The 27,718-nt window shown below is 37.0% G+C and overlaps 1 protein-coding gene and 3 gene segments (V, D, J or C); all 4 read left to right on the top strand.

Annotated features, from left to right (window-relative positions):
• LOC115047998 (uncharacterized) overlaps positions 1–7,762 on the top strand; it is a 65,712-nt gene extending 57,950 nt beyond the window's left edge. The window contains 8 exon segments of the mRNA XM_029509286.1: positions 4,338–4,655; positions 4,782–5,075; positions 5,170–5,475; positions 5,560–5,835; positions 5,972–6,295; positions 6,387–6,704; positions 6,919–7,197; positions 7,320–7,762. Of these exon segments, the coding sequence (XP_029365146.1) occupies positions 4,338–4,655; positions 4,782–5,075; positions 5,170–5,475; positions 5,560–5,835; positions 5,972–6,295; positions 6,387–6,704; positions 6,919–7,197; positions 7,320–7,477 (2,273 nt within the window). The 3' untranslated portion in view covers positions 7,478–7,762.
• Positions 7,763–10,144: 2,382 nt separating this feature from the next.
• LOC115047999 (immunoglobulin heavy constant mu-like) lies at positions 10,145–14,152 on the top strand. The segment is given in 5 exon segments: positions 10,145–10,351; positions 11,199–11,495; positions 12,757–13,092; positions 13,181–13,495; positions 13,671–14,152. Coding segments are annotated over 5 exon segments (1,359 nt in total).
• A 617-nt stretch (positions 14,153–14,769) lies between these two features.
• On the top strand, positions 14,770–18,071 carry LOC115047246 (immunoglobulin heavy constant mu-like). The segment is given in 4 exon segments: positions 14,770–14,847; positions 16,712–17,108; positions 17,235–17,528; positions 17,623–18,071. Coding segments are annotated over 4 exon segments (1,218 nt in total).
• Positions 18,072–20,120: 2,049 nt separating this feature from the next.
• LOC115048002 (Ig mu chain C region membrane-bound form-like) lies at positions 20,121–26,258 on the top strand. The segment is given in 6 exon segments: positions 20,121–20,189; positions 21,826–22,122; positions 23,494–23,826; positions 23,917–24,228; positions 25,444–25,574; positions 26,129–26,258. Coding segments are annotated over 6 exon segments (1,101 nt in total).
• Positions 26,259–27,718: the final 1,460 nt, after the last annotated feature.

Genomic DNA, 27,718 nt, shown 5'->3' with positions numbered 1-27,718 from the left:
AATATAATTTCATTGGATGGACTTTTGCAGGTAAATCTAGGTAGAATATGGTATCTTCATCAGACAAATTTGATATTTTACAATATAGTAAAGAAACAAAATGAAGTAATAACTGTAATCGAGTACTACAGTGCTACTTCTGATGAAGATAGAAATGTAACCTTCAATAGCAGATTGTTTTGGATAAGGTGATTTCTTGACCTTTTGTCAAATGACAAATGAAAGTTACCACATTTCTTGTTAGGAACTTAGAATAAATCATATTTATATAATCCATTTTGAAAGAAATGAAAAAAAATTTTTTTTATTCAAAAAAGACAACAAAAAACTGTCAAGAATCATTATTAGTAATAATAATACCTCCAACTATTTAAAGAAAAAAAATGCACTGTAGCCTAGTGAACCAAAAGAAGCATTAACATATAGGTAAGCAGACAAATGAAATACGATTTTTACCAAGCAAAAAGGGAAATATCCTGAACTTTTGTTAAATTCATAACAAGTATTCCTTGTAGGTGAACCAAACAGAGAGGTGGAATGAGAAGGCTCAAGCTTGCTCATTTATGTTCAACTTGTGACTATTTCTTTTTATTGAATCTATTTCATTCTTTACTAACATGTCCAATGCACCTGACGAAAAAGAGATTGCTGCCGTGTGCTCTGCTTCTTTCTGCCTGTCTGCAACATGCCAGTTCTGCCTCATGTCTGTCTCTCTCCACTTTCACTGTGTTCATAATTAGCACTCACATTAATTCTGTTTGCTTGCCAGAAAAGTCAATGTATATGCAGAAGGAAGCAAGAAATATCTGCTCCTCAATGATGTCATTTATTATTATGATTTGTTTCCCTTTTGCACTGAAGTAAAAGATAGCCTTGATTTGAGAAGTGGAAGCAATATATGCATTTGTGTGCAAAAACTGCTTAGCATACATTGTGAACTCATCATATAATCTAAATGTACAGCACATAAAGATTATATGAACATTGAAGCACATTGTTCCCTCTGCTTCTGCATATATATTTATATCTATATACATATCTATATATCTGTATATATCTGTGTGTGTTTGTCTTCCAGTGGTTACTTGCCAGTTGCCAACTCAACTTAGAGTGTTGGCCTCCTCTGATGATGAGAACGAAGTTTCCTTCTCCTGCTTTGCTCAAGATTTTTCACCCAAAGCTTTTGAAATCAAATGGCTGAAAAATGAAGTGGAACTGCCCGCCCAATAACACACTGAGACTTTTACCAGTGAAAGAAAGTTGGACAATGGAACAACACTGTACAGTGCAGCAAGTTTCCTCTCAGTGAATCTCAATGATTTGCCTCATTCAACCAGAATAACGTGCGAGTTTCAGGCAACAGGTTGCGACGTCAAAAATACAACATATACTCACTCCCAAGGTATTAAGTGTATTTCTTTTTCTTTGATCCAGATTTAATTTCAATGGTTTTTCAGCAATTTGTTAATCATGTCAATTACTATTTCCCTCAGAAATTTCCACAGGCTGTCCTAAGGCAGATGTGGAGGTCACCATTGAAGGCCCTGCAATGAAAGATATTTTACTACAGAAAGAAGGAACCATTATATGTAAAGTCTACATAAACAACCCAAGTGTTCAAAGTCTTCATTGGGAGAACGAGAAGGGAGAGGAATTGGAGGCTTTGGAAAAGACCGCTAATGGAAAGCTCTGGACCATTTCACATGTCGTGACCTATGATGAATGGAGCAAGGGGCTAGTGCGCTATTGTGTTGTTGGACATACAAATTTTTATGAGCCACTCAAGGAGCGTTACGAAAGGAAGGCCGGTAAGACAAATTTTCTGCTGTTCTCTAAAACTTTTTTAATTCCTTCTGTGAAACCATGAAACACTTTATGACACATTATGTTATCTTGGAAGTGTATTCAGTAGCGGAGTTGCCTTCTGGCCCGTCGGGCACTTTCATATGTTACAGGCGGCCTAATTGTTTTTTCATGCTTGCAGGAGCACCAACTCAGCGTCCTTCAGTCTTTATGCTGCCACCAGTAGAGCACACTAAAACTAACACCGTGACCCTGACATGCTTTGTGAAAGACTTCTTCCCTCAGGAGGTTTACGTGTCTTGGCTTGTTGATGATGAGGCAGCAGCCTCGACATAAAAAGTCAGTACCACAAACCCTGTAAAAGACAATGGATCCTATTCTGTTTATGGCCAGATAACAGTCGACATTGATGAGTGGAAAAATGATAACTTGGTCTATAACTGTGCAGTTTACCACGAATCTGTGGTGAACAATACCAAAGCCATTGTCAGATCTATTGGACACAGATCATTTGACAAAACCAACATGGTCAACCTCAACATGAACATCCCTGAAACATGCAAGGCCCATTAGATGCTATTTTGTGTTGCTGTGTCCTCTGATGTTTGTTGTTCAATGTGTGTTGCTTGTGACATGACGTTGTGTTTGTCTTTTTAATGCAGATTCAAAATCAAAATAAAAAAAAAGCACTTTGTAACTTTGTTGTCCTTTGTCGCATGTTGTTCATGTTTTTTATTACACCACTATTTTGAGCTACATGTGATCTGCATGGTAACAGAAGCAGCGCAGTTCTTGTGGATTTTTTTTTTTTTTTTTTAATATATATAACCAGTGTAGTATAGATCACACATCACTAGAAAAAGTTACTGTGTTAAATTCAATAGCTGTGTTTATTGTTGTGTGTAGATGATGTGTGAACATTGTACCATGTCTTTGTGTGTGTGTGTGTGTGTGTCCTAGTGGGCCTTGCACCTCAAACACAACATAGATGATTGTTCCCGGACTAAATCTGTGGTCTCTCAGGAAAATGGTTCTGATTTACAAGCCAAGTCACGTATGCCGTGCCGTTAATGGAGTCTTTCTAAAGCAAATCAGCATCACTGTAGAATCTATAAAATCAACCAAATCAACATTTTAGAAAGACATTCAGAAATATCACTTCATGCCTCACTCAAGTTGGGCTTGGATGTCCCAATTACTAACTCAATAATTATTGTACAGCTGATCCAGAGTACCTGGCTGAATTGGATGGTGTCATAGAAGAAGACGATAACATGAGAAACACAGCCTTCACCTTCATCCTTCTCTTCATCATCACTGTGCTGTTCACCATTGGAACCAATTCTTTCAAGGTAACAATGAGTTTATATGTTCTCCTCATGGATAGACTTGGATTTCCAAAGCAGAAAGAGACAACAAAATATACACTTATGAGAGTATTTTGTTGTCTCATGGTGTCTTATGAGTAAACATTTTCTTTTTTCATTTATAAATTGCATATTCAAGAGAGATTGGCAGGAAATTCTTTGTCGCATGACAGATTTGAGGACAACAGATCAATAAAAGTCATTGTGACTGAGGAATTAGAAGCCCAGAAATATTGTGCTTATAATTTAAGCTATATAAATGTATTCAGTACCAACAACCAAAAAACTCATCGAAACAAAATACATTTTTATGTATACCATATATATTAATATATATATATATATATATTCAGACAGCATATTTTGCTTTTAAGAATTGGATCTTATGAGAGAGGCTGATCAGATCTGCTATCAGTATTTATGTAATACTGTTATCAGTTCATTTTAAGATTTTGTGTAAAATTATTAATCCACATTTCTGTGTTTTGTGTCATTTCAGGTGAAATGAAATGAATCACACTTTTTATAAAGTATTTTTTTCTGACATACTCATAGACTCATGTAAGTAATCTCTTGTACTTTTTTCATTTTAATCTTGTCTTTTTGAAAATAAATGTTCAAATTTTGATCACACTCGCTTTTGAGTTGATTAATGAGCTTGAAAAGTTCCTTTAGCACAGTCAGGACAGACGTGATGAAATCTTCATGATGTCATATGTAAACTGAAGTGAGATATTTAAATGTTCCTCCTGTTTCTCTTACTGGTATAACCACACCTCACACCTGCTGTGTGTGATGCTCCGTTGCTCCTTGTGCTGTTTCACTTCTGCCTTTTGGTACTTTTTTGAGCTGTGTGTTACTCAATGCTTCCGCTTGCTGATCGCTCCGATCGCTGTGTCCTGTCTTACCCTGCTGCAAGATCTGTGCAACAGACTTCCAGCCCGATCTCCACCTGTCTGTAAGATAGCAGACACTGTAAAAGTACAAGCCTGCCATCTAGCATAAAAACAAAGATTGCACAGTTACAATTTATACCTGGGTTTCTAGACCAAAATTTAAAGGTACGTATGACTGAAGTGAACAAATCAGCTCACATTAAAAAAAAAAAATCTTATGTAATATTTGTATTGAGACAAGTGAAGACTAATATTCCCTTCTCTGTCTCAGTATCAAGGGTTGTCTCGCCAAGTATCTCAGTGTATCCAGTCTGGGAAGGCGATCTGTGGAGCTCACCAGTCAGACTCATCTGCACCGTAAGCGGCTTCGTTCCAGACAGATGGAATGTGGAGTGGACTAAGGAAAGCCAAACTCTTACAACTGGGACAATTCAGAAGAACCTGGAAAGCACGAAGGACAAGGAAAAAATTTTCACCTTAACCACTGAGATTCAGCCTGATGTGACTGAGTGGGAAAAGGGCTCCACCTTTGCATGTGAGGCCAGTCACGATGGGATGAATATCAATAAAACAACAGATATATGTCAAAGTGAGTATATTTATTGTTACTCAGCACGATCCTCTAAACCTCTATTATGAATTACTACTAAAGGAAAACATACAATTTGCTAAAAGTTAGACTATGTTTTAACACCAAAGATGATTTTTCCTGCAGTGTATATCGGTGCCGGTCCTTCAATTGATGTGGAGGTTCCCAACTTCAGGACCGTGATCACAGCATCTGATGTGAATGTAACATGTTCTGTCCACACTGGATTCAAAGCCGAGGTGACCTGGCTGATTGATGAGAATGTGCCAACTGGTGTCAATGTAACAGAGCATGGAAACATAACTCATAAAGAAAGTGTCCTGATGATTTCTTCACAACGGTGGAGAAACCTCAGGACAATAACATGTGAAGCTAAACATAAGTGCTTCCCAACCACGAAGAGAACAATCACTGTCTCAGGTGGGACAGTTGGAAAAGATGAAACACAGACATGTTTTTACGACAATAAACTGTAAAGACCTGATTCTGATGCATCTCCTCTCATGTCATACAGGACCTGCAGGTCCAGCACCAACAGTGGAGATCAAGAGATCTCTTTCTGATCTTCTGAAAGGGAATAGTTTGGTGCTCGAGTGTGTCATTACACAGCTGTCTTCAAATGACTACTACGTCACTTTTCAGCACAACGAAAAAGACATATCTGAAAAGTATTTTGAGATTGCTAAAACCCCGGGCTCTCATTCAATCACGAAACGCTTCTCTATCCCTGAAAAACTTTGGAAACAAGGAGAAGAATTCTCCTGCGTTGTGAAGGGCCTCTCTTCCAGCTTCAGGTCAAAGTTGATTGGCAGCATCTTTGGTGAGAGAAGTTTTTCCTGCTCATGACAGTTAGTTTAACATTTCACACTTTATTCATCGATGAACTGTCTCTTACCTCATTTAGTGGAACCATCTGTGGAACTTCTTTTGGTCCCCAGTGAAGAGTCAAAACCGCAGAGAGTCTTGTGCTCTGGACGAGGCTTCAATCCTGAAATTAAATGGCTTCCCGATTCTCCACAAGTTCAAATAAAAAATAAATCGGTGACAAATGAACATGTGATAGTAACCAGTGAAATTCATATCCCTCAAGATCAGTGGAAAAGTGGGAAGGTCTTCATTTGTGAAGTGTCTGACCAGTCTTTGAATAAAATAATCCGCAGGAACATCAGTGTATGTTCAGGTAATATGAATAATGATGAATATTATTATCGTAATCATATTAATGCATTAATTCTAAAGTGGTATCAATCCTCTGTTAAAGACTTCCTTTCTCACAATCATTACTTAATATGTGATTGGTGGACTTTATCTTGCAGTTACTCCGGCATCATCTCATATTGTTGCCGTATACATTGAGGGACCGCCTCTCCAAGAAATTCAGAATGAGGACAAGGTGACAGTCAGCTGCCTTCTGGTTGGCACTCACCTTGATGATTTCGCCATCACCTGGAAAGTAGATGGGCAGGCACAGCCTCCTTTCAGTTCGGGGACATTAGTGAGACACAGTAATGGGACAGAGGCTTTGCAGAGCTTCTTAAAAGTGTCAACTGAGGATTGGCAGGCATTTAAACAAATATTTTGTGAAGCAAAGCATAAATGTGCCAGCCAGAGCTACGAGGACCACATAAGTAAAAGCAGAGGTAGTGTTAATCATGAGGAGAATTAAATTCATTATTAGCTGAATGTTAGTAGCGGCTCAATAAAATTGTCTTGTTTTTCTTGTTTCTCAAGACCTGCATGAACCAACAGTGAAGATCGTGCAGCCATCTCCCTCTGAGCGCTCTACATCAGATGACCTCACACTCACTTGCCTAGTTTCGGGTTTTTTTCCATCGGCTATCATAGTGCACTGGGAAGAGAATGACCAAGCATTGCCACCAACCAACTACACCAACAGTGCTGTGTGGAAATACAATGGGAGCAACACTTTTTCAATGAACAGTAGACTGAAAATTTCAAAAACTGAAGACACGAATGCTACATATTCTTGTGTCGTGAGACATGAGTCATCGGGTTTGCCTTTGAAAACCAATATTACTAATGTGTTTGGTGAGTTGAGATCAGTCATTTAATGTCAGTGTTGTTTACTCGTACAGGCCAATCTTCTCTTATCTCATTTTTAATTTTTCTCTTTCAATTTCCAAGATAAAACTTGAAAATAGTATGAAACTCAAAAATGCCCCAGGATTTTGTCTTGCTTTATGTTCTTTATTGATACTACTTCATAAAAAAAATAGAGCCTTTCATGACTGTCTTCCCCCAGGCACGGTGGCGTACAGCAAACCTTTAGCCACTTTGCTCCAGGGCAAAAATGAACTGGTATGCCTGGTCTTCGGCTTCAGCCCTGCATCTATTAACATCACTTGGCATGATGGAATTAAGGAGCTTTTGGCCTACAACACTAGTGATGTCCACGTAGGCGACAATGGAAAATTCAGCATCCAAAGCCACCTTATTCTGCCCGAGGCCAATTTGTTAGAAGACATCAAATGCATAGTGACTCATGCAAACATCAGCCAGTCTCTGCATATATCGAAACCAGGTGCTGTATTATTCATCGATTTAAATATATATATATATATATTTATTTTTTTTTTTTTTCAATTCTTCCATGATGACAAAGTCAATGTTGCAGATCTCTGACAAATCTCAATTCTTTTACAGACAATATGGAGCACTTAAGCATTTTTGATGAGCTCATGCGTACGGATGTGAATGAAGACTTGGGTGTGGACAGCTGGCACGTGGCTTTCACCTTCCTTATTTTATTCCTCATCTCTGTTATCTATGGTTTCTTGGCAACCATAGTAAAGACTCAATGATCACCATCCCATTTTATGATGCAAATGTCCACTTATGTGATGAAATAGGACCCAACTAGCTTTAATTTTACTTTTGAAATGTACTCTTCATTTTCTTCTATCCATACATCCATCCATTATCTATACTGCTTATCCTTTGGAACCCTGTGTTGCTGTAACCCTATCTTTTAGTTCAATTATTGAGAGTGATGGATGCACATTATTTTATATTAATTTCTTTTGATGCTTCAGTTTGTTTGCTGTAAAATGTTTGTAATGCATCAAAGATAAGTTAAAAAAAAATAAATCAGCGTATCACTAAATCAAGCCTTAAATTCAGATTTTTGGCTGACATTGATTTCCTGACAACTTTTTTTTTTTTGATTATTATATATATATATATAACAAGTACAAGTTCTTGAAGTGCATTAGCAGACGGCATTACTCCATCTCAATCTAAAGTATTTACATTTCAATAATTTTGGCCGCAAAAGAGAAAGAGGGGATGAGTGGCATTCAATCCTGGCACAGCCTTAAAACATCATAGAAACAGGACAGCAACACCTGAAGTCCAACTACAGCAATAATCATCATAATGGTCATTTCACTAGGTGTACCATGGCACACTAGTGGCATTGCTTGACTAAATTGCTAATCAAAAATAAATTTGTGATGTTAGACTTTCCTAAAAAAAAAAAAAAGTCATAGACTAAACATAAAAGTTGTTAGACACGTTTATATTCATAGGAGAATATTTTTGTATTTTTAAGAACCAACAACCAAAACAAATCAGAGGCTTTTCTCAGAAGAGAGGCTCAGAGAACTCTGACACACATCCGGCCAACCAAGGTGACAGATTGTACTGACCTCTGTTGGTTAGTAAAAACAAAGGGATGTTTCCAAAAGGAAGCACTGAGCCAAGCCATTTAAATGATCTGGCTGAATTTGTCATGAAATTGGGAAGATGGCCCAAGTTCTAATCTGATATTTTACACATCCTCTAAATGTTTTCTTCAGGACTTTATGGTCAAAATTTCTGATTTTACTTCTCCTTCAAAACAACACGATGATCCTTTTTCATTACTGTATGGACCCATTTAGAGAAAATAAAGAGTAAAGGAGTGTAGGCATTCCGTTTAATGCCTTGGTTCTTTATTAATGCCTTTCTTTACAAACAAAATAAAAACAACAAACAGACAAACAAACAGAACACCCATACACAAACAAAGTCACCATCAGCAGCCTCCGTGCAGCCGAAATGAAAAGAACATTAGATCGGAGAGCGGGAGGAAACTGCAACCCGGAAATAAAGGGCGGAAATGATGATTCACGTCGGGATGTTAATTGCGGCGGACCAATAAACGAACTTTACAGAGAGGTGGCAGGTTAGTGTGAACTACACCATCACAAAATGGGTTCATTTGTGACACAGACCACTAAGGTTGGTGATGAATACAGCATGATGGTGCTTTATGTTATTTCAATACATTTTATACAAATATAAACTCTAAGCTTGGCGTATTTTAATTAGCATTAGCATTAGCGTTAGCATTTTGTTGCGGCAATGGAGGCAGGTGGGACTTGAAAATGTCCAAAAACGTGTCCAAAGTGTTCATGAGCAACAAAAGTTTGAGAATCGCTGATTTGGACTGATGATGAACGGTCCGCAAACAGGCCACGGGAGGTCACATTGAAAACGTAATATTTTCCCAGTTTAGTGGAGTTAATTTTTGTCTAAAAGGCAGTTTTTGTGTACTGGATGTGCAAACTTGTATTAAACATAGTAGAGTAGTGTATTTCAGTATTTCACTTTGTTAGATGATACAAGCTGTGACATTTTTTGTTCTATAGTGCAACTGAATTCCATCACTGTGATTACTACTTTGACTTATGGGGAAAAGGCACCATGGTGACGGTCACATCAGGTAAAAACAGCCTTTTTTCGCTGTGATATTGAAAATTTTATATTTTCCCAGTTTAGTGGAGTAAATTTTTGTCTAAAAGGCATCAAAAGGTAGTTTTTGTGTACTGGATGTGTTGACTTGTTAAACTGTGACTACGGTTTTGACTACTGGGGGAAAGGCACAATGGTGACGGTCACATCAGGTAAAAACAGCCTTTTTTCGCTGTGATATTGAAAATTTAATATTTTCCCAGTTTAGTGGAGTAAATTTTTGTCTAAAAGGCATCAAAAGGTAGTTTTTGTGTACTGGATGTGTTGACTTGTTACACTGTGACGACCGCTTTGACTTATGGGGGAAAGGCACAATGGTGACGGTCACATCAGGTAAAAACAGCCTTTTGTATTTATTCCTTTGTTTATTTTTTATTTTAAATAGAATGTAAAGATTTTTATTGCAAAATATTTTTCGGAAATACAAATAGGACGCTTTAGCAGGACAGTCATTTTTGACGTGGTGTAGTTTGTTGATTCAATTTCAACTTATTTTGAAGTTAAACTTAATTTCAACAACCAAAGCAAATATTTCGGAGGGTGCATTCTCAGGAAATAACTACGGAAACAATTTTTATCTGGAATCTGCTTTTTGTACGAAGTGGTTCATGATTTGTTAGACTGTGACTACGCTTTTGACTACTGGGGCAAAGGCACAATGGTCACCGTCTCCTCAGGTATGTAGTTTTATAGATTTTGCCAAGAAAACAAAATCCCGATTCATTTACCTTTAATCCAAATACTAATTCAGTCAAAAATCAATCGGCGTATTGAGTGTATTTCTGTTTGACTTTAACTCTGGCTGAAACTAAACTATGAAATGAAATGAATAGGTTATTCGAGTCAAGAGTTTTTGTGAGAAGTGTGAATAGCTTTTTCTAACTGTGACAACTGGGCTTTTGACTACTGGGGAAAAGGAACTATGGTAACTGTGTCGTCAGGTAAGATTTGTACCATTTAAAATCTACCTTTCAGACTGTGAAGTGTCGTGTTCAAGTTATATTGCAACTTCTCGTGTCAACTCTTAATTGGCAATTATTTTGAAAATGTCCTGTAAAAAGTCAAACAGCAATAATCTCAGATGATGGACATTTGCAGTTAATGTGTTTAGATGGTTTAAGTGGATTTTATATGAGTTAAATAAATGTTATGGTAGACTTTTTGCACTTGGCATTAGCTGTTGTAGCCTTTTCATACTAAGGGCTAAATAGAAACAGCACCGTGTTACTACGGTGCTTTTGACTACTGGGGAAAGGGGACAATGGTTACCGTTTCATCAGGTAAGAACTCTATTCAATCTCATTCGTAATTGCTGAAATTGAACAAAAATAATCAATTCTTGCCAGAATATACCTTTATCTGATTCCATGAATATTAACTTACATTAAAACGTCTTTTCGTCGGATTCAAAAACTCACTTATTAATATTGTCATTGTTGTGCATTTAAAGTATTGAGCCCATTTGTTTCTAGAATAACACAAAATTACTCCAAATATTAATAAGGTAGGTTAATTTTAGTGCAAAACAAAACAAAACAAAAAAAAAAAAATAATAATAATAACCCAAAAGCATCTACATAAATGGGAGAGAGAAAATTAAGGTCTGTGTACGGAGGTTACGGGAAATTTCCACATTCAACATTTTAAAGGTAATGCCTTGCATGCTGAGTTTTGTTACATTACTGAATCAGCTCAGTTGATTTCTCCCTCTTTTAACCAATGCTTGGTGAAAAGTCTCTAATGTTTATATTTTTGATATTTTAGTTATACTTTTGTTTTTTATTTCAGGTACACAAACAGCGCCAACTGTGTTTCCTCTGATTGAATGCGGCTCTGGGATTGGAGACGTGATCACTCTTGGCTGTCTGGCTGCCGGATTCACACCATCCTCACTTACATTCACATGGAACAAAAAAGGGGTTGCGCTGACGGACTTCATTCAGTACCCTCCAATTCAGAAAGACAGCAGTTACACAGGAGTCAGTCAAATTAAAGTGGCGAAACAGGAATGGGACGCAGACCAGACTTACCAATGTATCGCAACACATTTCGGTACTTCTTTCAGTTCTTTTGTCGAGATAACAGGTAAGATCTATTTTAAGTCCCACATAAATCCCTTCTTTAGTAGTTGTATGTAGCGGTTGATTTGATAGTAGTTTTACAGGGCAGAGTTGTGAGCATGTTTGGAAATTGTGTCACGATTATAATGTTTTAAAATGAATTGTATTCATTGCAACGTATGACACATGATGTGTAATGTGACAATATCAATATCATTTTATTGGATGGACTTTTGCAGGTAAATCTAGGTAGAATATGGTATCTTCATCAGACAAATTTGATATTTTACAATATAGTAAAGAAACAAAATGAAGTAATAACTGTAATCGAGTACTACAGTGCTACTTCTGATGAAGATAGAACTGTAACCTTCAATAGCAGAATGTTTTGGATAAGGTGATTTCTTGACCTTTTGTCAAATGACAAATGAAAGTTACAAAATGTCTTGTTGGGAACTTAGAATAAATCATATTTATATAATCCATTTTGAAATAAATGAAAAAACATTTTTTGTATTCAAAAAAGACAACAAAAAACTGTCAAGAATCATTATTAGTAATAATAATACCTCCAACTATTTAAAGAAAGAAATGCACTGTAGCCTAGTGAACCAAAAGAAGCATTAACATATAGGTAAGCAGACAAATGAAATACCATTTTTACCAAGCAAAAAGGGAAATATCCTGAACTTTTGTTAAATTCATAACAAGTATTCCTTGTAGGTGAACCAAACAGAGAGGTGGAATGAGAAGGCTCAAGCTTGCTCATTTATGTTCAGCTTGTGACTATTTCTTTTTATTGAATCTATTTCATTCTTTACTAACATGTCCAATGCACCTGACGAAAAAGAGATTGCTGCCGTGTGCTCTGCTTCTTTCTGCCTGTCTGCAACATGCCAGTTCTGCCTCATGTCTGTCTCTCTCCACTTTCACTGTGTTCATAATTAGCACTCACATTAATTCTGTTTGCTTGCCAGAAAAGTCAATGTATATGCAGAAGGAAGCAAGAAATATCTGCTCCTCAATGATGTCATTTATTATTATGATTTGTTTCCCTTTTGCACTGAAGTAAAAGATAGCCTTGATTTGAGAAGTGGAAGCAATATATGCATTTGTGTGCAAAAACTGCTTAGCATACATTGTGAACTCATCATATAATCTAAATGTACAGCACATAAAGATTATATGAACATTGAAGCACATTGTTCCCTCTGCTTCTGCATATATATTTATATCTATATACATATCTATATATCTGTATATATCTGTGTGTGTTTGTCTTCCAGTGGTTACTTGCCAGTTGCCAACTCAACTTAGAGTGTTGGTCTCCTCTGATGATGAGAACGAAGTTTCCTTCTCCTGCTTTGCTCAAGATTTTTCACCCAAAGCTTTTGAAATCAAATGGCTGAAAAATGAAGTGGAACTGCCCGCCCAACAGCACACTGAGACTTTTACCAGTGAAAGAAAGTTGGACAATGGAACAACGCTGTACAGTGCAGCAAGTTTCCTCTCAGTGAATCTCAATGATTTGCCTCATTCAACCAGAATAACGTGCGAGTTTCAGACAAAAGGTTGCGGTAATGATGAAGTCAAAAACACAACATATACTCACTCCTCATGTGGTAAGTGTATTTCTTTTTCTTTGATCCAGATTTAATTTCAATGGTTTTTCAGCAACTTGTTAATCATGTCCATTATTATTTCCCTCAGAATTTATCGAAGGCCGTTCTTGGGTAGATGTGGAGGTCACCATTGAAGGCCCTGCAATGAAAGATATTTTACTAAAGAAAGAAGGAACCATTATATGTAAAGTCTACATAAACAACCCAAGTGTTCAAAGTCTTCATTGGGAGAACGAGAAGGGAGAGGAATTGGAGGCTTTGGAAAAGACCGCTAATGGAAAGCTCTGGACCATTTCACATGTCGTGACCTATGACGAATGGAGCAAGGGGCTAGTGCGCTATTGTGTTGTTGGACATACAAATTTGTATGAGCCACTCAAGGAGCGTTACGAAAGGAAGGCCGGTAAGACAAATTTTCTGCTGTTCTCTAAAACCTTTTTAATTCCTTCTGTGAAATCATCAAACACTTTATGATATATTATGTTATCTTGAAGTGTATTCAGTAGCGGAGTTGCCTTCATGCTCTGGAGGCACTTTCATATGTTACAGGCGGCCTAATTGTTTTTTCATGCTTGCAGGAGCACCAACTCAGCGTCCTTCAGTCTTTATGCTGCCACCAGTAGAGCACACTAAAACTAACACCGTGACCCTGACATGCTTTGTGAAAGACTTCTTCCCTCAGGAGGTTTACGTGTCTTGGCTTGTTGATGATGAGGCAGCAGCCTCGACATACAAAGTCAGTACCACAAACCCTGTAAAAGACAATGGATCCTACTCTGTTTATGGCCAGATAACAGTCGACATTGATGAGTGGAAAAATGATAACTTGGTCTATAACTGTGCAGTTTACCACGAATCTGTGGTGAACAATACCAAAGCCATTGTCAGATCTATTGGACACAGATCATTTGACAAAACCAACATGGTCAACCTCAACATGAACATCCCTGAAACATGCAAGGCCCATTAGATGCTACTTTGTGTTGCTGTGTCCTCTGATGTTTGTTGTTCAATGTGTGTTGCTTGTGACATGACGTTGTGTTTGTCTTTTTAATGCAGATTCAAAATCAAAATAAAAAAAAAAAAGCATTTTGTAACTTTGTTGTCCTTTGTCGCATGTTCATGTTTTTTATTACACCACTATTTTGAGCTACATGTGATCTGTATGGGTACAGAAGCAGCGCAGTTCTTGTGGATTTTTTTTTTTTTTTTTATATATATATAACCAGTGTAGTATAGATCACACATCACTAGAAAAAGTTACTGTATTAAATTCAATAACTGTGTTTATTGTTGTGTGTAGATGATGTGTGAACGTTGTACCATGTCTTTGTGTGTGTGTGTGTGTGTGTGTGTGTCCTAGTGGGCCTTGCACCTCAAACACAACATAGATGATTGTTCCCGGACTAAATCTGTGGTCTCTCAGGAAAATGGTTCTGATTTACAAGCCAAGTCACGTATGCCGTGCCGTTAATGGAGTCTTTCTAAAGCAAATCAGCATCACTGTAGAATCTATGAAATCAACCAAATCAACATTTTAGAAAGACATTCAGAAATATCACTTCATGCCTCACTCAAGTTGGGCTTGGATGTCCCAATTACTAACTCAATAATTATTGTACAGCTGATCCAGAGTACCTGGCTGAATTGGATGGTGTCATAGAAGAAGACGATAACATGAGAAACACAGCCTTCACCTTCATCCTTCTCTTCATCATCACTGTGCTGTTCACCATTGGAACCAATTCTTTCAAGGTAACAATGAGTTTATATGTTCTCCTCATGGATAGACTTGGATTTCCAAAGCAGAAAGAGACAACAAAATATACACTTATGAGAGTATTTTGTTGTCTCATGGTGTCTTATGAGTAAACATTTTCTTTTTTCATTTATAAATTGCATATTCAAGAGAGATTGGCAGGAAATTCTTTGTCGCATGACAGATTTGAGGACAACAGATCAATAAAAGTCATTGTGACTGAGGAATTAGAAGCCCAGAAATATTGTACTCATAATTTAAGCTATATAAATATATTCAGTACCAACAACCAAAAAAATTAATCTATACAAAATGCATTTCCAAGTGTACCATATATATTTATTTTTCTCACCAGAAAAGATACAATATGGTAGAGTGCATCATTCAATCAATAAACATTTAGATAAATATTCAGACAGCATATGTTGCTTTTAAGAATTGGATCTTATGAGAGAAGCTGATCAGATCTGCTATCAGTATTTATGTAATACTTTTATCAGTTCATTTTCAGATTTTGTGTAAAATTATTAATCCACATTTCTGTGTTTTGTGTCATTTCAGGTGAAATGAAATTAGTCACACTTTTTATAAAAAAAAAGTATTTTTTCTGACATACTCATAGACTCATGTAAGTAATCTCTTGTACTTTTCTTTTTAATCTTATCTTTTTGAAAATAAATTTTCAAATTTTGATCACACTCGCTTTTGAGTTGATTAATGAACTTGAAAAGTTCCTTGAGCACAGTCAGGAGAGACGTGATGAAATCTTCATGATGCCTGTTATGATAGCCCGTGCCCTATAAAATGAGACATTTAAAGATTGTTATGTAACTTTCTCGGTGGTGTTGGTCTTTTGCACTCCTGGTAAGATTTGGAACTTACAAACCATGCTGGAGGGTACCAATGTGTTTTAAAGGGGACTCCCCAGAGGAAGGTGCCAAGTATGGGAGAACTGGAGGGGTGATTTCGGTGTGATGAGTGTTTAAAGCTATTTTAAATTTAAAGTTAACATAGTGCATAACTAAAATGTGTGTGAATGTGTTTTTTATGTAATTATGAATGGTATATTGTATTGTGAACCAGGTGTTAATATCCTGGGAGATAATTGATTCCAATTATGAATTAATGTCTCTTAGTAGGATCCAGAGGATATAAGGGAGGAGGCTGGAGTTTTAAGGTGGGATTTTGTTGCCAGTCTGTCTGAAGCAAGTGTGTTGAGCTGCTGGGACCCCAGAGTTAAAGGGGCGTAGCCCAGTGCAGAGCTGGGTTTTTCTCAGTTTTTCATAGTTTTGGATTCTTCATTTCTCAGTTGTTTTTTTTTGTTTTTTTTCTTTAACTTTCTAAAATTTTTTGCCAGGCCTGTGCTGCCCATACTGCTGCACATTTTGGCTGACGGACACTGTAAAATAAATCTCACCTGGATTGCATGCAAGATTTTTGCTCTGTTCTTTGTCAAAGAAACACTCGGTCAACCTAACAATGCCATATGTAAACTGAAGTGAGATATTTAAATGTTCCTCCTGTTTCTCTTGCTGGTATAACCACACCTCACACCTGCTGTGTGTGATGCTCCGTTGCTCCTTGTGCTGTTTCACTTCTGCCTTTTGGTACTTTTTTGAGCTGTGTGTTACTCAATGCTTCCGCTTGCTGATCGCTCCGATCGCTCTGTCCTGTCTTACCCTGCTGCAAGATCTGTGCAACAGACTTCCAGCCCGATCTCCACCTGTCTGTAAGATAGCAGACACTGTAAAAGTACAAGCCTGCCATCTAGCATAAAAACAAAGATTGCACAGTTACAATTTATACCTGGGTTTCTAGACCAAAATATAAAGGTACGTATGACTGAAGTGAACAAATCAGCTCACATTAAAAAAAAAAAAATCTTATGTAATATTTGTATTGAGACAAGTGAAGACTAATATTCCCTTCTCTGTCTCAGTATCAAGCGTTGTCTCACCAAGTATCTCAGTGTATCCAGTCTGGGAAGGCGATCTGTGGAGCTCACCAGTCAGACTCATCTGCACCGTAAGCGGCTTCTTTCCAGACAGATGGAATGTTGAGTGGACTAAGGAAAGCCAAACTCTTACAACTGGGACAATTCAGAAGAACCTGGAAAGCACGAAGGACAAGGAAAAAACTTTCACCTTAACCACTGAGATTCAGCCTGATGTGACTGAGTGGGAAAAGGGCTCCACCTTTGCATGTGAGGCCAGTCACGATGGGATGAATATCAATAAAACAACAGATATATGTCAAAGTGAGTATATTTATTGTTACTCAGCACGATCCTCTAAATCTCTATTATGAATTACTACTAAAGGAAAACATACAATTTGCTAAAAGTTAGACTATGTTTTAACACCAAAGATGATTTTTCCTGCAGTGTATATCGGTGCCGGTCCTTCAATTGATGTGGAGGTTCCCAACTTCAGGACCGTGATCACAGCATCTGATGTGAATGTAACATGTTCTGTCCACACTGGATTCAAAGCCGAGGTGACCTGGCTGATTGATGAGAATGTGCCAACTGGTGTCAATGTAACAGAGCATGGAAACATAACTCATAAAGAAAGTGTCCTGATGATTTCTTCACAACAGTGGAGAAACCTCAGGACGATAACATGTGAAGCTAAACATAAGTGCTTCCCAACCACGAAGAGAACAATCACTGTCTCAGGTGGGACAGTTGGAAAAGATGAAACACAGACATGTTTTTACGACAATAAACTGTAAAGACCTGATTCTGATGCATCTCCTCTCATGTCATACAGGACCTGCAGGTCCAGCACCAACAGTGGAGATCAAGAGATCTCTTTCTGATCTTCTGAAAGGGAATAGTTTGGTGCTCGAGTGTGTCATTACACAGCTGTCTTCAAATGACTACTACGTCACTTTTCAGCACAACGAAAAAGACATATCTGAAAAGTATTTAGAGATTGCTAAAACCCCGGGCCCTCATTCAATCACGAAACGCTTCTCTATCCCTGAAAGATTTTGGAAACAAGGAGAAGAATTCTCCTGCGTTGTGAAGGGCCTCTCTTCCAGCTTCAGGTCAAAGCTGAATGGCAGCATCTTTGGTGAGAGAAGTTTTTCACTTTGCTCCAGGGCAAAAATGAACTGGTATGCCTGGTCTTCGGCTTCAGCCCTGCATCTATTAACATCACTTGGCATGATGGAATTAAGGAGCTTTTGGCCTACAACACTAGTGATGTCCACGTAGGCGACAATGGAAAATTCAGCATCCAAAGCCACCTTATTCTGCCCGAGGCCAATTTGTTAGAAGACATCAAATGCATAGTGACTCATGCAAACATCAGCCAGTCTCTGCATATATCGAAACCAGGTGCTGTATTATTCATCGATTTAAATATATACATATATATATATATATATTTTTTTTTTTTTTTTTTTTTTTTCAATTCTTCCATGATGACAAAGTCAATGTTGCAGATCTCTGACAAATCTCAATTCTTTTACAGACAATATGGAGCACTTAAGCATTTTTGATGAGCTCATGCGTACGGATGTGAATGAAGACTTGGGTGTGGACAGCTGGCACGTGGCTTTCACCTTCCTTATTTTATTCCTCATCTCTGTTATCTATGGTTTCTTGGCAACCATAGTAAAGACTCAATGATCACCATCCCATTTTATGATGCAAATGTCCACTTATGTGATGAAATAGGACCCAACTAGCTTTAATTTTACTTTTGAAATGTACTCTTCATTTTCTTCTATCCATACATCCATCCATTATCTATACTGCTTATCCTTTGGAACCCTGTGTTGCTGTAACCCTATCTTTTAGTTCAATTATTGAGAGTGATGGATGCACATTATTTTATATTAATTTCTTTTGATGCTTCAGTTTGTTTGCTGTAAAATGTTTGTAATGCATCTAAGATAAGTTAAAAAAAAATAAATCAGCGTATCACTAAATCAAGCCTTAAATTCAGATTTTTGGCTGACATTGATTTTTTTTTTTTTGATTATATATATATATATATATATATATATATATATATACTAGTGGCATAGCTTGATTAAATTGCTAATCAAAAATAAATTTGTGATGTTAGACTTTCCTAAAAAAAAAAAAAAGTCATAGACTAAACATAAAAGTTGTTAGACACGTTTATATTCATAGGAGAATATTTTTGTATTTTTAAGAACCAACAACCAAAACAAATCAGAGGCTTTTCTCAGAAGAGAGGCTCAGAGAACTCTGACACACATCCAGGCCAACCAAGGTGACAGATTGTACTGACCTCTGTTGGTTAGTAAAAACAAAGGGATGTTTCCAAAAGGAAGCACTGAGCCAAGCCATTTAAATGATCTGGCTGAATTTGTCATGAAATTGGGAAGATGGCCCAAGTTCTAATCTGATATTTTACACATCCTCTAAATGTTTTCTTCAGGACTTTATGGTCAAAATTTCTGATTTTACTTCTCCTTCAAAACAACACGATGATCCTTTTTCATTACTGTATGGACCCATTTAGAGAAAATAAAGAGTAAAGGAGTGTAGGCATTCCGTTTAATGCCTTGGTTCTTTATTAATGCCTTTCTTTACAAACAAAATAAAAACAACAAACAGACAAACAAACAGAACACCCATACACAAACAAAGTCACCATCAGCAGCCTCCGTGCAGCCGAAATGAAAAGAACATTAGATCGGAGAGCGGGAGGAAACTGCAACCCGGAAATAAAGGGCGGAAATGATGATTCACGTCGGGATGTTAATTGCGGCGGACCAATAAACGAACTTTACAGAGAGGTGGCAGGTTAGTGTGAACTACACCATCACAAAATGGGTTCATTTGTGACACAGACCACTAAGGTTGGTGATGAATACAGCATGATGGTGCTTTATGTTATTTCAATACATTTTATACAAATATAAACTCTAAGCTTGGCGTATTTTAATTAGCATTAGCATTAGCATTAGCATTAGCGTTAGCATTTTGTTGCGGCAATGGAGGCAGGTGGGACTTGAAAATGTCCAAAAACGTGTCCAAAGTGTTCATGAGCAACAAAAGTTTGAGAATCGCTGATTTGGACTGATGATGAACGGTCCGCAAACAGGCCACGGGAGGTCACATTGAAAACGTAATATTTTCCCAGTTTAGTGGAGTTAATTTTTGTCTAAAAGGCAGTTTTTGTGTACTGGATGTGCAAACTTGTATTAAACATAGTAGAGTAGTGTATTTCAGTATTTCACTTTGTTAGATGATACAAGCTGTGACATTTTTTGTTCTATAGTGCAACTGAATTCCATCACTGTGATTACTACTTTGACTTATGGGGAAAAGGCACCATGGTGACGGTCACATCAGGTAAAAACAGCCTTTTTTCGCTGTGATATTGAAAATTTTATATTTTCCCAGTTTAGTGGAGTAAATTTTTGTCTAAAAGGCATCAAAAGGTAGTTTTTGTGTACTGGATGTGTTGACTTGTTACACTGTGACAACCAATTTGACTTATGGGGGAAAGGCACAATGGTGACGGTCACATCAGGTAAAAACAGCCTTTTGTATTTATTCATTTGTTTATTTTTTATTTTAAATAGAATGTAAAGATTTTTATTGCAAAATATTTTTCGGAAATACAAATAGGACGCTTTAGCAGGACAGTCATTTTTGACGTGGTGTAGTTTGTTGATTCAATTTCAACTTATTTTGAAGTTAAACTTAATTTCAACAACCAAAGCAAATATTTCGGAGGGTGCATTCTCAGGAAATTACGACGGAAACAATTTTTATCTGGAATCTGCTTTTTGTACGAAGTGGTTCATGATTTGTTAGACTGTGACTACGCTTTTGACTACTGGGGCAAAGGCACAATGGTCACCGTCTCCTCAGGTATGTAGTTTTATAGATTTTGCCAAGAAAACAAAATCCCGATTCATTTACCTTTAATCCAAATACTAATTCAGTCAAAAATCAATCGGCGTATTGAGTGTATTTCTGTTTGACTTTAACTCTGGCTGAAACTAAACTATGAAATGAAATGAATAGGTTATTCGAGTCAAGAGTTTTTGTGAGAAGTGTGAATAGCTTTTTCTAACTGTGACAACTGGGCTTTTGACTACTGGGGAAAAGGAACTATGGTAACTGTGTCGTCAGGTAAGATTTGTACCATTTAAAATCTACCTTTCAGACTGTGAAGTGTCGTGTTCAAGTTATATTGCAACTTCTCGTGTCAACTCTTAATTGGCAATTATTTTGAAAATGTCCTGTAAAAAGTCAAACAGCAATAATCTCAGATGATGGACATTTGCAGTTAATGTGTTTAGATGGTTTAAGTGGATTTTATATGAGTTAAATAAATGTTATGGTAGACTTTTTGCACTTGGCATTAGCTGTTGTAGCCTTTTCATACTAAGGGCTAAATAGAAACAGCACCGTGTTACTACGGTGCTTTTGACTACTGGGGAAAGGGGACAATGGTTACCGTTTCATCAGGTAAGAACTCTATTCAATCTCATTCGTAATTGCTGAAATTGAACAAAAATAATCAATTCTTGCCAGAATATACCTTTATCTGATTCCATGAATATTAACTTACATTAAAACGTCTTTTCGTCGGATTCAAAAACTCACTTATTAATATTGTCATTGTTGTGCATTTAAAGTATTGAGCCCATTTGTTTCTAGAATAACACAAAATTATTCCAAATATTAATAAGGTAGGTTAATTTTAGTGCAAAACAAAACAAAACAAAAAAAAAAAAATAATAATAATAACCCAAAAGCATCTACATAAATGGGAGAGAGAAAATTAAGGTCTGTGTACGGAGGTTACGGGAAATTTCCACATTCAACATTTTAAAGGTAATGCCTTGCATGCTGAGTTTTGTTACATTACTGAATCAGCTCAGTTGATTTCTCCCTCTTTTAACCAATGCTTGGTGAAAAGTCTCTAATGTTTATATTTTTGATATTTTAGTTATACTTTTGTTTTTTATTTCAGATGCACAAAAAGCGCCAACTGTGTTTCCTCTGATTGAATGCGGCTCTGGGATTGGAGACGTGATCACTCTTGGCTGTCTGGCTGCCGGATTCACACCATCCTCACTTACATTCACATGGAACAAAAAAGGGGTTGCGCTGACGGACTTCATTCAGTACCCTCCAATTCAGAAAGACAGCAGTTACACAGGAGTCAGTCAAATCAGTGTGAGGAGAAAGGAATGGAATGCAGAGGACATTATCCAATGTCATGCAACACATTTCGGTACTTCTGTCAATGCTAACTTCATAAAGCCAGGTAAGAGCTATTTAAAGTCCCACATAAATCCCTTCTTTAGTAGTTGTATGTAGCGGTTGATTTGATAGCAGTTTTACAGGGCAGAGTTGTGAGCATGTTTGGAAATTGTGTCACGATTATAATGTTTTAAAATGAATTGTATTCATTGCAACGTATGACACATGATGTGTAATGTGACAATATCAATATAATTTCATTGGATGGACTTTTGCAGGTAAATCTAGGTAGAATATGGTATCTTCATCAGACAAATTTGATATTTTACAATATAGTAAAGAAACAAAATGAAGTAATAACTGTAATCGAGTACTACAGTGCTACTTCTGATGAAGATAGAACTGTAACCTTCAATAGCAGAATGTTTTGGATAAGGTGATTTCTTGACCTTTTGTCAAATGACAAATGAAAGTTACAACATTTCTTGTTAGGAACTTAGAATAAATCATATTTATATAATCCATTTTGAAAGAAATGAAAAAACATTTTTTTTTATTCAAAAAAGACAACAAAAAACTGTCAAGAATCATTATTAGTAATAATAATACCTCCAACTATTTAAAGAAAGAAATGCACTGTAGCCTAGTGAACCAAAAGAAGCATTAACATATAGGTAAGCAGACAAATGAAATACCATTTTTACCAAGCAAAAAGGGAAATATCCTGAACTTTTGTTAAATTCATAACAAGTATTCCTTGTAGGTGAACCAAACAGAGAGGTGGAATGAGAAGGCTCAAGCTTGCTCATTTATGTTCAGCTTGTGACTATTTCTTTTTATTGAATCTATTTCATTCTTTACTAACATGTCCAATGCACCTGACGAAAAAGAGATTGCTGCCGTGTGCTCTGCTTCTTTCTGCCTGTCTGCAACATGCCAGTTCTGCCTCATGTCTGTCTCTCTCCACTTTCACTGTGTTCATAATTAGCACTCACATTAATTCTGTTTGCTTGCCAGAAAAGTCAATGTATATGCAGAAGGAAGCAAGAAATATCTGCTCCTCAATGATGTCATTTATTATTATGATTTGTTTCCCTTTTGCACTGAAGTAAAAGATAGCCTTGATTTGAGAAGTGGAAGCAATATATGCATTTGTGTGCAAAAACTGCTTAGCATACATTGTGAACTCATCATATAATCTAAATGTACAGCACATAAAGATTATATGAACATTGAAGCACATTGTTCCCTCTGCTTCTGCATATATATTTATATCTATATACATATATACATATATACATACATACATACATACATACATACATATATTATTTCATTTGTTTGCTTACATATATGTTAATGCTTCTTTATATATATAGATAGAAATATATATGCAGAAGATAAATCTGTATAAATCTGTGTGTTTGTCTTCCAGTGGTTACTTGCCAGTTGCCAACTCAACTTAGAGTGTTGGTCTCCTCTGATGATGAGAACGAAGTTTCCTTCTCCTGCTTTGCTAAAGATTTTTCACCCAAAGCTTTTGAAATCAAATGGCTGAAAAATGAAGTGGAACTGCCCGCCCAACAGCACACTGAGACTTTTACCAGTGAAAGAAAGTTGGACAATGGAACAACACTGTACAGTGCAGCAAGTTTCCTCTCAGTGAATCTCAATGATTTGCCTCATTCAACCAGAATAACGTGCGAGTTTCAGACAAAAGGTTGCGGTAATGAAGTCAAAAACACAACATATACTCACTCCTCATGTGGTAAGTGTATTTCTTTTTCTTTGATCCAGATTTAATTTAAATGGTTTTTTTAAGCAACTTGTTAATCATGTTAATTACTATTTCCCTCAGAAACCATAAACTGTCCTAAGGCAGATGTGGAGGTCACCATTGAAGGCCCTGCAATGAAAGATATTTTACTAAAGAAAGAAGGAACCATTATATGTAAAGTCTACATAAACAACCCAAGTGTTCAAAGTCTTCATTGGGAGAACGAGAAGGGAGAGGAATTGGAGGCTTTGGAAAAGACCGCTAATGGAAAGCTCTGGACCATTTCACATGTCGTGACCTATGACGAATGGAGCAAGGGGCTAGTGCGCTATTGTGTTGTTGGACATACAAATTTTTATGAGCCACTCAAGGAGCGTTACGAAAGGAAGGCCGGTAAGACAAATTTTCTGCTGTTCTCTAAAACCTTTTTAATTCCTTCTGTGAAATCATCAAACACTTTATGATACATTATGTTATCTTGAAGTGTATTCAGTAGCGGAGTTGCCTTCATGCTCTGGAGGCACTTTCATATGTTACAGGTGGCCTAATTGTTTTTTCATGCTTGCAGGAGCACCAACTCAGCGTCCTTCAGTCTTTATGCTGCCACCAGTAGAGCACACTAAAACTAACACCGTGACCCTGACATGCTTTGTGAAAGACTTCTTCCCTCAGGAGGTTTACGTGTCTTGGCTTGTTGATGATGAGGCAGCAGCCTCGACATACAAAGTCAGTACCACAAACCCTGTAAAAGACAATGGATCCTATTCTGTTTATGGCCAGATAACAGTCGACATTGATGAGTGGAAAAATGATAACTTGGTCTATAACTGTGCAGTTTACCACGAATCTGTGGTGAACAATACCAAAGCCATTGTCAGATCTATTGGACACAGATCATTTGACAAAACCAACATGGTCAACCTCAACATGAACATCCCTGAAACATGCAAGGCCCATTAGATGCTACTTTGTGTTGCTGTGTCCTCTGATGTTTGTTGTTCAATGTGTGTTGCTTGTGACATGACGTGTTTGTCTTTTTAATGCAGATTCAAAATCAAAATAAAAAAAAAAAAGCATTTTGTAACTTTGTTGTCCTTTGTCGCATGTTGTTCATGTTTTTTATTACACCACTATTTTGAGCTACATGTGATCTGTATGGGTACAGAAGCAGCGCAGTTCTTGTGGATTTTTTTTTTTTTTTATATATATATAACCAGTGTAGTATAGATCACACATCACTAGAAAAAGTTACTGTGTTAAATTCAATAACTGTGTTTATTGTTGTGTGTAGATGATGTGTGAACGTTGTACCATGTCTTTGTGTGTGTGTGTGTGTGTGTGTCCTAGTGGGCCTTGCACCTCAAACACAACATAGATGATTGTTCCCGGACTAAATCTGTGGTCTCTCAGGAAAATGGTACTGATTTACAAGCCAAGTCACGTATGCCGTGCCGTTAATGGAGTCTTTCTAAAGCGAATCAGCATCACTGTAGAATCTATGAAATCAACCAAATCAACATTTTAGAAAGACATTCAGAAATATCACTTCATGCCTCACTCAAGTTGGGCTTGGATGTCCCAATTACTAACTCAATAATTATTGTACAGCTGATCCAGAGTACCTGGCTGAATTGGATGGTGTCATAGAAGAAGACGATAACATGAGAAACACAGCCTTCACCTTCATCCTTCTCTTCATCATCACTGTGCTGTTCACCATTGGAACCAATTCTTTCAAGGTAACAATGAGTTTATATGTTCTCCTCATGGATAGACTTGGATTTCCAAAGCAGAAAGAGACAACAAAATATACACTTATGAGAGTATTTTGTTGTCTCATGGTGTCTTATGAGTAAACATTTTCTTTTTTCATTTATAAATTGCATATTCAAGAGAGATTGGCAGGAAATTCTTTGTTGCATGACAGATTTGAGGACAACAGATCAATAAAAGTCATTGTGACTGAGGAATTAGAAGCCCAGAAATATTGTACTCATAATTTAAGCTATATAAATGTATTCAGTACCAACAACCAAAAAATGAATCTATACAAAATGCATTTCCAAGTGTACCATATATATTTATTTTTTTCGCCAGAAAAGATACAATATGATAGAGTGCATCATTCAATCAATAAACATAGACAGACAGCGTATTTTGCTTTTAAGAATTGGATCTTATGAGAGAAGCTGATCAGATCTGCTATCAGTATTTATGTAATACTGTTATCAGTCCATTTTAAGATTCTGTGTAAAATTATTAATCCACATTTCTGTGTTTTGTGTCATTTCAGGTGAAATGAAATGAATCACACTTTTTATAAAGTATTTTTTTCTGACATACTCATATACTTGTGTAACTAATCTCTTGTACTTTTTTCATTTTAATCTTATCTTTTTGAAAATAAATGTCCAAATTTTGATCACACTCGCTTCTGAGTTGATTAATGAGCTTGAAAAGTTCCTTTAGCACAGTCAGGACAGACATGATGAAATCTTCATGATGTCATATGTAAACTGAAGTGAGATATTTAAATGTTCCTCCTGTTTCTCTTGCTGGTATAACCACACCTCACACCTGCTGTGTGTGATGCTCCGTTGCTCCTTGTGCTGTTTCACTTCTGCCTTTTGGTACTTTTTTGAGCTGTGTGTTACTCAATGCTTCCGCTTGCTGATCGCTCAGATCGCTCTGTCCTGTCTTACCCTGCTGCAAGATCTGTGCAACAGACTTCCAGCCCGATCTCCACCTGTCTGTAAGATAGCAGACACTGTAAAAGTACAAGCCTGCCATCTAGCATAAAAACAAAGATTGCACAGTTACAATTTATACCTGGGTTTCTAGACCAAAATATGAAGGTACGTATGACTGAAGTGAACAAATCAGCTCACATAAAAAAAAAAAAAAAAATCTTATGTAATATTTGTATTGAGACAAGTGAAGACTAATATTCCCTTCTCTGTCTCAGTATCAAGGGTTGTCTCGCCAAGTATCTCAGTGTATCCAGTCTGGGAAGGCGATCTGTGGAGCTCACCAGTCAGACTCATCTGCACCGTAAGCAGCTTCTTTCCAGACAGATGGAATGTGGAGTGGACTAAGGAAAGCCAAACTCTTACAACTGGGACAATTCAGAAGAACCTGGAAAGCACGAAGGACAAGGAAAAAACTTTCACCTTAACCACTGAGATTCAGCCTGATGTGACTGAGTGGGAAAAGGGCTCCACAATATGGAGCGCTGCAGCATTTTTGATCCGCTCATGAATACCGATGTGAATGAAGACGTAAGTGTGGACAGCTGGCACGTGGCTTTCACATTCTTCCTTTTGTTCCTCATCTTTGTTATCTATTGTGTCTTGGCTACCACAGCGAAGACTGAATGCTTTCATTTTACTTTTGAAATGTACTTTTCATTTTCTTCCATCATACTGCTTATCCCTTCGAGTCATGTGTTGCTGCAAAATGTGTGTAATCCATTTGAAAAAAGATAAGTGAATACAATTTGTAAAATAAATCAATGCATTACGAAATGAAACCCTTAGATTCTGATTTTGCACTGAAATTGATTTCCTTACCATAACTAAATTGATATAAGTATATATATACAGTACAGACCAAACGTTTGGACACACCTTCTCATTCAAATGAATAGGAAAGTGTGTCCAAACTGTATATATGCTACTCAGACTGTCCAGAAGAGTGAGACAAAGCTCCACATGCACCAGCCGTGATTCAACACCTCCATGTAAAACAGAGTTGCGTGGTAATACGAAGTTGCTGACACTACTGCGCTGAACTTAGTCAGTGGTATGATACAGAGGTGTGTTTACTTACAATACATCATTGATCATTGTATGTCTCTTCTCCATTATACGCATACACACAGAGT

This window comes from Echeneis naucrates, chromosome 8, assembly GCF_900963305.1.
Source record: "Echeneis naucrates chromosome 8, fEcheNa1.1, whole genome shotgun sequence".
Lineage (NCBI taxonomy): Eukaryota > Metazoa > Chordata > Actinopteri > Carangiformes > Echeneidae > Echeneis > Echeneis naucrates.
This window is presented reverse-complemented; position numbering and strand designations above follow the sequence as displayed.